At 38.2% G+C, this 9,781-nt stretch overlaps 1 protein-coding gene across 1 annotated transcript; it reads right to left on the minus strand.

Annotated features, from left to right (window-relative positions):
- Positions 1 to 201: 201 nt before the first annotated feature.
- LOC101306400 (ion channel CASTOR-like) lies at positions 202 to 9,436 on the minus strand. Its single transcript, XM_004309820.1, has 12 exons — positions 9,026 to 9,436; positions 8,880 to 8,951; positions 8,193 to 8,798; positions 7,884 to 8,066; positions 5,024 to 5,083; positions 4,630 to 4,833; positions 4,236 to 4,484; positions 3,268 to 3,366; positions 2,675 to 2,869; positions 2,406 to 2,498; positions 1,524 to 1,778; positions 202 to 824 (listed from the first exon to the last, which is right to left on the minus strand). The coding sequence occupies exons 1-12, from the start codon at positions 9,434 to 9,436 to the stop codon at positions 606 to 608; spliced, it is 2,646 nt and encodes an 881-aa protein (XP_004309868.1). The 3' UTR covers positions 202 to 605.
- Positions 9,437 to 9,781: the final 345 nt, after the last annotated feature.

The raw sequence follows: 9,781 nt of genomic DNA on the forward strand, positions 1-9,781 counted from the left end.
TGGCATTGTTTATCCAAAATGTGACCGCATGTGACACTAAATAAATTATGACGAAAATTTTCCTACATGTAACGCATTAGTCAAAATATTAGTGTAATGGGATGGCCAGCCTTGGGAGATGTAAATTGTAGTATGAACTGAGGGACATTTCTGATAGATTGGTATCAATTGATGGTGACAAGAGGCCCCAGAAATCTTTTTCTGAAACATACTTGATATTGGAAATGTGTGTACAAGTATACTCCTAACCTTAGATGGCTAAATTGAAACAAATATAGCTTCAGATATGGAAGCCTAGCTACATGATTGAGTAGAGGAAAACAAACAATGTGACTTGCACCAACTTGATCGCTCTCAATGGCCACATCCCATAGCTTTGACTCATGTATGTGTAAAGCAAACATCCACTGTTGATAACAGAATACAGCCGAGCGACAACCGAAATCTGCCCAGATACCATGCTTGGTCTGCTATTTTGAAGTTGAGTTTTGGAAAAGAACATCGATTGTCAACTTTTTCTTAGTTTCAAGCCAGGGACTTTCTTCCAAGAATGACCATCCCGTACTATAGAATTTCTAATAGTTCCTTCACTGTTGATTTCAGAATCATTCCTTCTCTGCAATCACCACAAATACATCCTTCACTGACCACCTTCGTCTCTCAGTTTTAGCAGGAGGGTTGATGACAGCTCTCTCAGCATCAGCTAAACGATAACCAATCATGACCTCTCGCCTTTGTCGTGCACGCAACAGTACTTCATAGAAGCTCAACTCCTCATCTTCATGGAGATAAAGATCTCCTTGCCTTATTTGCAATTCGTTTCCCTGAATAACATGTAAGATGTTATGTTTTGAAATAAAAAATTAGCCAAGTACAAAAAGAAAATGAACCACAAAAAGGGGATTGGAACGGCTATAAGTATCTGAAGTAACAAAGATAAGTGAAAACTAAGGAAAATGTGACACTAAGCGCTTAAATATTTGTGAGGCTAACCTTTTTTTTGCTAAAAACATAAAATAAATAATTCTCTTAAAACAGGGTAGAAGTGAAGTCCAACCACTTTTCCAGATGAAGTACTTTGATTCAAAACACACAGGACTGCTATCAAGAACCCCAATACATGATGCCAAACCCTCTAACATAATGATCATCACAAAATCCTGCTTAAGGCTGTTGTGTTCCAAATGTCCCCAGATCGATGAAAATTGACAATTTCTTAAGATAATACATAAGGTGTTGCACCCTATAGAAACTTCTATCATGTCCTATACATTTGGTATAAGAGCAGTATGTACGGCGCAACTAGACTACTGGACATAGGTGAGTGAAAGACCATCAAGGAAAGGAGAAGAATAAAAACAAAAACACAACGGAATCTATAACGGAAAAGGCAAGGCTATGTGTCATCATCAAGAGAAGCTGATGATCATTCACCATCTTTAATTGTCCTAATTAAAACCTGGGAAGTTCCAAGAATGAGTTAATTACAGTGTAGAACAAACTTTCATCAAACATGAGAATACCTCCTCCGCAAACAACTCTTCCAACACATCATTTATCTGCCGATCCTCTGCTACCATAGCGAGGGCCATGCTGACAAGCTCATTCGATAGCACATAGTCACTGATCTTTGACATGGATAATAGATTTTTGGTCCTTGGGTCCAGGATTTCACTAATTATAACCGACTTATCAGAAGCTTGTTGCATTTCCCCTATCCATGAACTTTGTGAGAAGCTTCCTCTTTCAACATGTGTTACCATAGGGAGACGCTTGGCCTGAAATAATCAAAATGTATTTTGGTGAAAGTAGATAAGATATAGACAATGAAATTCAAATCTCAAAAATAGTCCTTATTAAATTCATAACTATTTGGTGAAAAGGAAAAATCTTGATTAATACAAGCATAAGTAATACAGTAACGAAACCAATACAAACATGTGTATTGGCTTTTGGTTACGCTTTATAAAGATACTTATGTGTATCTTTATACAGTTACGCTTGGCTTTTGGTTTTTTGGTATTACACGACTACTCATCTAAACCAAAAAACCAAAAGCCAACCATCCATTTCAACATCAATAACATGATGAATATACTTAAATACTCCAGGCTGAATAATGAAAGTTACGAAACCAATACAAACATGTGTTATATGCTAGCTTTCTGATCCGATACATGTCAGTCGCTGAGAGTTATAGGAAACAATATTGGATGAACCGGTGAACCAGTAAACAGTATACGAACCACAAAAATAAAGAGTCTTTGACCAAAATAATGAAACCAGCTTCCTATACACAGAATAAAATGTTTAACAAATTTGAATTGAAGAATCAGTTGTACATGTTCAACTTTTTCAATAAATTCATGATCCATGGGGTAGTAAAAGGGCAGAGAGTAAATTACCTGAATATCGCGAATCAAAAGCAAAGTGGCAAGAGATCTTGAATCAGCTTGAATTGCTGAGTCTTCCACAGACTCATCAGCCAAAATTAAGATCTACACATATGAAGTAGAGTATGTTTAACCAATTACGGGAAAGAGACGTGCTTAATTATAAACATCAACAACCAAAAACGGTACAGGCCAACTATCAATGTTGAGAGAACCTGATGCATTCTTGAAACGAATTGGTTTACCAATTTTTTGTGAAGTATAGAAAATCAACTGCTCACCGAATCAAAAGATTGCAAAGGAAGGCTTTCTAAATGACGCCGTATGACAGCATTTCCTTCACGGTCAACTAAAGATATATTAACTAAACGATTGATTTCAAGACCGCCATCAATGAGCTTCTTTTTCCTCTCCTTCTCTGCAACCTCATTGAACATCCAGAGCTCGGAACCAGGGGCTAGAAAGGCATCCAACACCTGAATATCATAAATGCTGTAATTTTCTACTTAGGTAAAACTAACAATTATCGAATCACATAAATGTATTCGTGGAAATGGAATTTTAAAATTTTGAACTGAAGTCCAAGAATGAAATCTAATATGCAGCTACGCAAGAACATGAAGATATCTCCAAGAGGATTATCATCCATTATTCAGATTGTATACTAGAACTGCACCCAAGTATTAGGAGCATGATTGCAGACATCCTGTGGCATTACCATAATCATATCCTCCATATCCCGCCGCCAACCACATAAAAGTATCTTTTCTGCAGACTTTGGAACAACAAAGTCTTTGGGTAGACTTCCTCTCCAGACCTGCATCATTGAGGCGAAGAAAAAGAAAAATTAGGGGAATCAATAGAAAGAACTTACCACAAGCATATCATCTATGTCCCTCCTCCATCCACAAAGTAGAATCTTCTGTGGCTTTCTTGCTGTTCGGGAAATTTGAATGAAAGATGCCTCTTTGACCTGAATGATCAAAGTGATTGTAGTTTTGTGAGTTTTTATTATGGCATCTCCCCTTCAATCAAACTCCACGGGCATCATCCTAATTTGGACTTTAAGAGATTGACCTCTAACCTTTTCCACAGCTTCAGTTCCACTCAATTTTTCGTTTATTTTCACTTTGTTGAACTGTCATATGCATAAAGACAAGATACTTCTATAGCATTATATATTATGGAAAAGTTGTAAGGGAGGTATGGGGAAGGGATGGGTTGGGCAAGAAAAGAAGAAAGCATGTGATTTCATCTAAGGGATAAGTTGTAGCAACAGTCACAAAGAATGGTGCCAGCAACAACCATATAGCAACAGTCAATGGCCTGAGCACTGAACTGATATTAGTACTTCTGGTGTTTCAGCTTGTATTTTAGTACTGTTTTGAGGACTTCTTGTCCTCTATTGTACTGTGGTCCTTTTTTTCGACAAAAACTTCTGCTTATTCCTGGAAACAAAATACAAGAGAAGACAAAATAGATAATAAATCTAGTCACAAGAAAGTCTTAATGCAGGATACTATTGCTAGATCTGTCATTTATTAGTCATATTGTTTCTTTCACCCACCTGACTATGTGAGCCTAAATCCAGCATGATTTAAACAAGAAGCAAGCAATGTCTAATTTACATTCACTCTGCTTCTTTTGGATAACAGGGGATTGATGCTACGCTAGACCTATTGACTTAATATACTCCAACACCAAAAACAAGAACAGGCCAACATCCGTGAGAACTAATCTACCTTCAATATACTTCTACCAGTAAAAAAAGATGGAACAAATTGGCAAACAGACCAAGCAGATATTTTAAAAGCTCTATGCTTAAGAGAAACTTGAATTCACCATAGGCAATTCTGCAGGAGCATAGGTATCGTCGTCCTCTGCTATGACAAGTACTTCATCGCCTTCTTGTAGAACATAAGAGTCATCCGGGTTCAAAATAATTCTACCACCCAATGATGCAACCTTGACTCCACAAGGAATAGCATCAGGAAAACTGATCAGAACATCCTCAAAATGCATGCCATCCAACTGTGGCCATCTTTTGATATAGAACTCACAATTTTCAAACCCAAGGATATCTTCCCAAATCTGTCATCGCATTAACAAGAACGGATTACCCAATTGCCATGCAAAACTCAATACGAACTTGAAATGAAGAAAATCACCAAACATGTGTAAAGCAATATGCTATCACCCCCACCCAAACGATGCTAAAAGAAAAACAGAAAATGACCTGTGCAAGTCCAGGCTGCCTAGCACATTGAATCATCAGACGACCAATTACATCATGAGCCACAACAGTTTCAACAAGATCTCCACCAACAAGTTTAACAAGAACCTCATTGTCAAGATCACTTAGTTCAACAACAATATGTCCTCTCAGCCCCTCTTTCACTCCAGTCAGGCTTAAAACAGTTCTCAATGCACGGGCATCACTCTGCACCAAACAAACATATAATGAACAATATTCTTGTAAGGTATCAAATATTTAAGCACAATTTGTGAGTGAAGTAGAACCCAAGGCAAATAAGCATTAATACCTAAAATAAATAGTTCATCAACATTTAAACAATAAATATGAATAATAAAAAGAAAACAGCTATTTCACATCAATTGGCAAATTATACCTGATCAGCATTTCCATCTTCAGCAAGGACAATTATTGCACGTGCCTTCGAGACAGATACCTGCAAATGATGGTTTTTAGGAAACGCATGACAAAGCGTACAAAATCCATCAATACTTTCAAAATTATGTCATTGGATGCAACAGAAAACATATGTGCTAGTACTTCAGAGATCTTTTGGTGCGGAATATAAACAATTTGGAATAATTGATATTCAAATCCAGCAAGCTAAGAATACAAAGCCGTAGAACATCATCAAAATGCTCTGTTTCTTTCGTTTATAGAACAAAACAGAGAAAAACACAACTTTGAAATGTACTTCTAATTGATTTTTACAGTAGTTAAAAGATCATATGATGCTAAACACCCCGATAACAAAGCTGGAGAAGAATAAGAGACTCACAAGTAAGGTGCAAAGTGAACTCCATTAGCATATTCCAATGCTTACAGACACTTGGGAAAGAGAGCCAAACTGCTTCAGGAAATTTAACAAACCTCCCCCATCTTATTTGATGAAACTATGAAATTAAAAGTGACAAAATAAAATATTTGAGTTGTCACAAGAACATAAACCGATTCAGTATCACATGCCAAGCTAAACAAGTTTCTTTAATGGACAACAATAGCACAAAGTATACAAAGATCAGAAACTACGAGCTTCACACCAGTATGGTTCCAACACACACTCCTAGAGAAAAATTAGAATGTTTCTGGCTTCACACAAGTATTTGGCACCACAGCAAAGGTGTCTCGCAAAACAGTCCAAGTAATCATGCTTCACACACGAGCAGAAAAGCATAAGAAATATTCCTGAAGACTTGTTTCCAACGCATTCTTATAGAGCCATGCATGAACCACTGAAATCCCTCAAACTAATGCACTTAGGAACGTCGAACGCTGATGACATTAAATACATTGAACAATGACAAAAAGTAAATCCAGAAGACAGTAAGCTCAAAATACATCTGTGAAGTGTACTTGTAACAACCTCTAAATTCTATGATGCTTATTATTAGTTGAGTGTATCTATATAATTTGAACTTGGCTCCTGCATCACTTTCTTTGTTCAACTATATACACAGAATAGTCTTCATTTTTTAGGTATCTCAAGTTTCTGGGGTTATTTAAGCTTGGGCTCATGAAGCCTATTTATTAATGTTAGGGTTAGTAAAACATATTTTATATTAAGAGTTTTAGAATTCATCAGATTGTGTGTTTTTTTCCTTTTTTTTTACAGAGCATCGTTATTTATCAGACTTCATGGATAATTACATTTCCTTATATCAATCTTGACTATCACCGCTCTAATATTTTTATTCTCTCTCTGGTCTGTCTTTTCCTTTCCCCTTATTGTTTTATTTCTCCTCTCCAACCCCTTAATTTCCTCTCCTCTCAATCACTCAAAAGTCTAAATTCTATCCTAATTGATGCTGCATCTTCTCATCACATGCCCCACTGCTCCATTTATCTAGACCATCCGAGAATTTTGCTGACCTATAAAACCTCACACATAAAGCAACGCTACAGCACCATAATTCTGTTGACGAACCTAGAGACCTCCATGTGCACCCCTCATCTCGTTGATCTACATAGCTCATCCAGTCGTGCTGTCTGCCACCATCTAACAAGCACAACCGCTCTATTTACCTACACCATTCCTGAATTTTCCTAACCTATACAACCCCCACACAACAAATGATGCTACAGCGCCACACATCTCTTTTGACGAACCTATACATCTCTGGGTTCACCACCGTCATTTTGCAGATCTAATCTGCAGTGTTCATGTCCTGGGACTCCTGGCTGATTGAAATGCTACCTTAACAACAGCGGAATATTCTTTAACCTGCAAAACTGCCACCACTGTTGAGCATGACCTTCCTATCCTCGAATCAGGAGTTCTTACTCTATCAGTGATTGAGAGAGTTCCTTCAATAACCAGATATAATAATCCCCTTTTTAGCACCTTCTTATGCATCAAAATTTTGAGATTGTGGAAGTTACAAGTCAACGAAAGTCCCCTCCACTGCAAGTCTGAAATCCCCTTCATTGTGAGCCATAGTCCAAACACCCCTTACTTCCAGTTCTCACAAAGTCCAGACTAACGTCTTCCCTCTCGATTGTTGTCTTCTACTCAATCTACTAACTGTAAAATTCGTAACTGAACTCTTATGTGGTCTTTATGACATTGATCTTGAACACCTATGTGAACTTATCTAGACAAAGGTGTTTCAGCACCTCATCTCCCTTGAAAGGAATGCGTTATGTCACCTGGGGGTAATGATGGAGTATAATCAAATTATTATTTAAGTATTTTAATTTGTGTATACAGGCTATTTACGCTTTGACTTATCCCAATTTACTAGGGTTTTTAATGCTAGGATTAGTAATTTGTTGTCAGGGTTTCAGGAATCATCTTTACTTTCTTTAGTAGAGACATTGTCATTGTTACTTCTCAGAGATCCTGAAATGAAACTGACTACCTCTCCTGTAATATTGTTCTTGTTGTCTTCCCTAGTCTGCCCTTCCATTATTTTTAATTCTTCTATTTCTCCTCCCTGTAAATACTAAAAAATATCCCAGTTGGTGCTAAATCAACTAGGGATATTGTAACAACTTGCCTTTAAGTCCCCATAAAAATAAATAAATAAAATAAGTAAAAAAATAAATAAATAGAAAACTAATTACCAGCCCATTTCAATGAGCCTACTGAGGTATATGATTAAAAGTTTGGATAACCAGTACTGTATAGTGCCATCATTGCATGAGGAATGTCCCAAAAGAATGGTGATAGACATCAAAGAGGGAGGACATCCTTCTATATTTTTATATTAAGTAACAAAGAAAGCAGACCGCCATACCTTTTTCAGGTCAGCAAGAATAAGAGGGCTCCCACTTCTGCATATTATAGATGTTCCCTTGAAATCAAACTCCATTTTGCCAATGTCAAGTTCCATTTCCTCTTTGTCTCGCTCAGCCATAACTACAACAATCCCTCCACCCAAACTCTCATTGGCTATCGCAATCTGGTTCAACAGTGATCCCTGAATTCACAATGGCATTCTCAGTCAAATCACTCTTTATCAAGTTAAATTGACGTAATATATTCCCACAACAAAGTAATGAAAGGAAACTAGCAATACAAAAGGAATAACAAAAAATAATATTACCAACTTATCGCTCCAACCAAGGATTAAAGTATGGTTTTGCTCCACAACCTCACTTCTTCCCTTCCTCAATGAGTCAAACTTCTCCGAAATTGCATCAGAGACAAGTCCAAGCATCATTGCAAATATCAGCATCCCACCAAAGCTAATGGAAACTGAAACAAGCCTTTCGCCAATTTTTTCAGAGTCAGTATGGTTGCCTGAATCAGCTACGTACGTCCACGATAACCAAAGACACTCCACTAAGCTATCATCTTTCACTCCAAAGAGTGCTAACCCCCCGAGACAAATAAGCAATAGTGTTGCAACCAACAAGGCCAATGGCTTAGAATACGGGTGGACTGATAAAAACAAATCAACACGGTACGCTAGCTGCTTGTTTAGAGACTCTTCTTCAGAGATGTTCTCTGGTGATCGTGATCTCGAGACGTAGTCAATGTACTTGAAAACTACAACAGGGACTGACAAAAGTATGAGGGAGACCATAAGAGCTAATCGTTTCAAGCTTCTGTTGGGAAGATCACCCTCCGGCTCAGAATAACTGATGAGCTCCATAGAGTCTGACGAATGGGAGGCTTGTAATCTAAATTCAAGCTTGGAAATATAATTCTGAAAGCAGAAAATAGATCAAAGCTAAAAGCTAAGTTGCATACACCATTTCAATTCAATCTTTGATGAATAAAAAAATACCTGCAGCTCATCCACTTGGCTATGTAAACAGAAATTTTGGTACACAACTGATGAGAAAACTGTCATCAAAATCTGCCAGGCACAAACAGAAATATGAGCTCCAATCACAATCAAACTATGTATAAGAGAGAGAGATAGAGATGTACCGATACCGAAAAGGCCATTTTCCACCGAAGCTTGAAGCTGGGCCCGGCAAACCTAATGAACTTGTCGCCGGACGCCTCCGATCGTTTATTGGAGAGGCCGTCGGGGACGCCGGAAACGGGCTGGTTGACATCTGTTCGCGGCGGCTTATCTCGCCGGCGGGAGAAGTCAACTCTCCGGCGGGGCCTTTCATGGCTGAAAGTTCTCGGAGGAACGGCACGAAACGGCGTAGCCGGATTGGGAGACGAAACGCCGGCGGCAAATGGCAGCTGAGAATCGGAGGGGGATGGTCTGGGGTTTGTGGAGAATCTTCGGTGGTATTTTCGGGATTTTGCCGCGTGGATGAAGGGCGGTGAGGGAAAGTACCAGTCTCTGCTCGAGGAAGGGACCGCTGAGTCGGACTCAAGGGACATATTTGGTTATCTTTTTGTTGGCCATCTGTTGCTGGTCTCTGCTTATATTTTTCCTACGTACCATTTAGCTTGTACCAGTTGCCTTGTTGGTATCTTAATATAAGATGATTGATGAAGAATAAAGTGGAGAGACAAAGAGATAGTAAGAGAATCATCATCTTATTTATTGATAGGAGCTTTTTATATAGAGAATTACACAATACCAATATGGTAAGGATATGAATACATAGATCTAGTCTAACTACATATCCTATTGGCATAAATTGGCATAAGGCCAAGGCACACAGGTAGAAAAGTATCCTAGAACACTCCCCCTTGTGCCGCGCGCTGATATGCCGATGGTGT

This window comes from Fragaria vesca, unplaced genomic scaffold (assembly GCF_000184155.1).
Source record: "Fragaria vesca subsp. vesca unplaced genomic scaffold, FraVesHawaii_1.0 scf0513090, whole genome shotgun sequence".
NCBI lineage: Eukaryota > Viridiplantae > Streptophyta > Magnoliopsida > Rosales > Rosaceae > Fragaria > Fragaria vesca.

What these genes read in the sequence shown, in the direction of transcription:
- LOC101306400 (XM_004309820.1), bottom strand. Translation starts at nt 9,436, where the DNA reads ATGTCCCTTGAGTCCGACTCAGCGGTCCCTTCCTCGAGCAGAGACTGG. An exon ending in GGCAGCCTGGACTTGCACAG is followed by an intron (nt 4,485 to 4,629) that starts GTCATTTTCTGT and finishes ATGCGATGACAG; the next exon opens with ATTTGGGAAGATATCCTTGG. An exon ending in CTTTGCAATCTTTTGATTCG is followed by an intron (nt 2,499 to 2,674) that starts GTGAGCAGTTGA and finishes TCATATGTGTAG; the next exon opens with ATCTTAATTTTGGCTGATGA.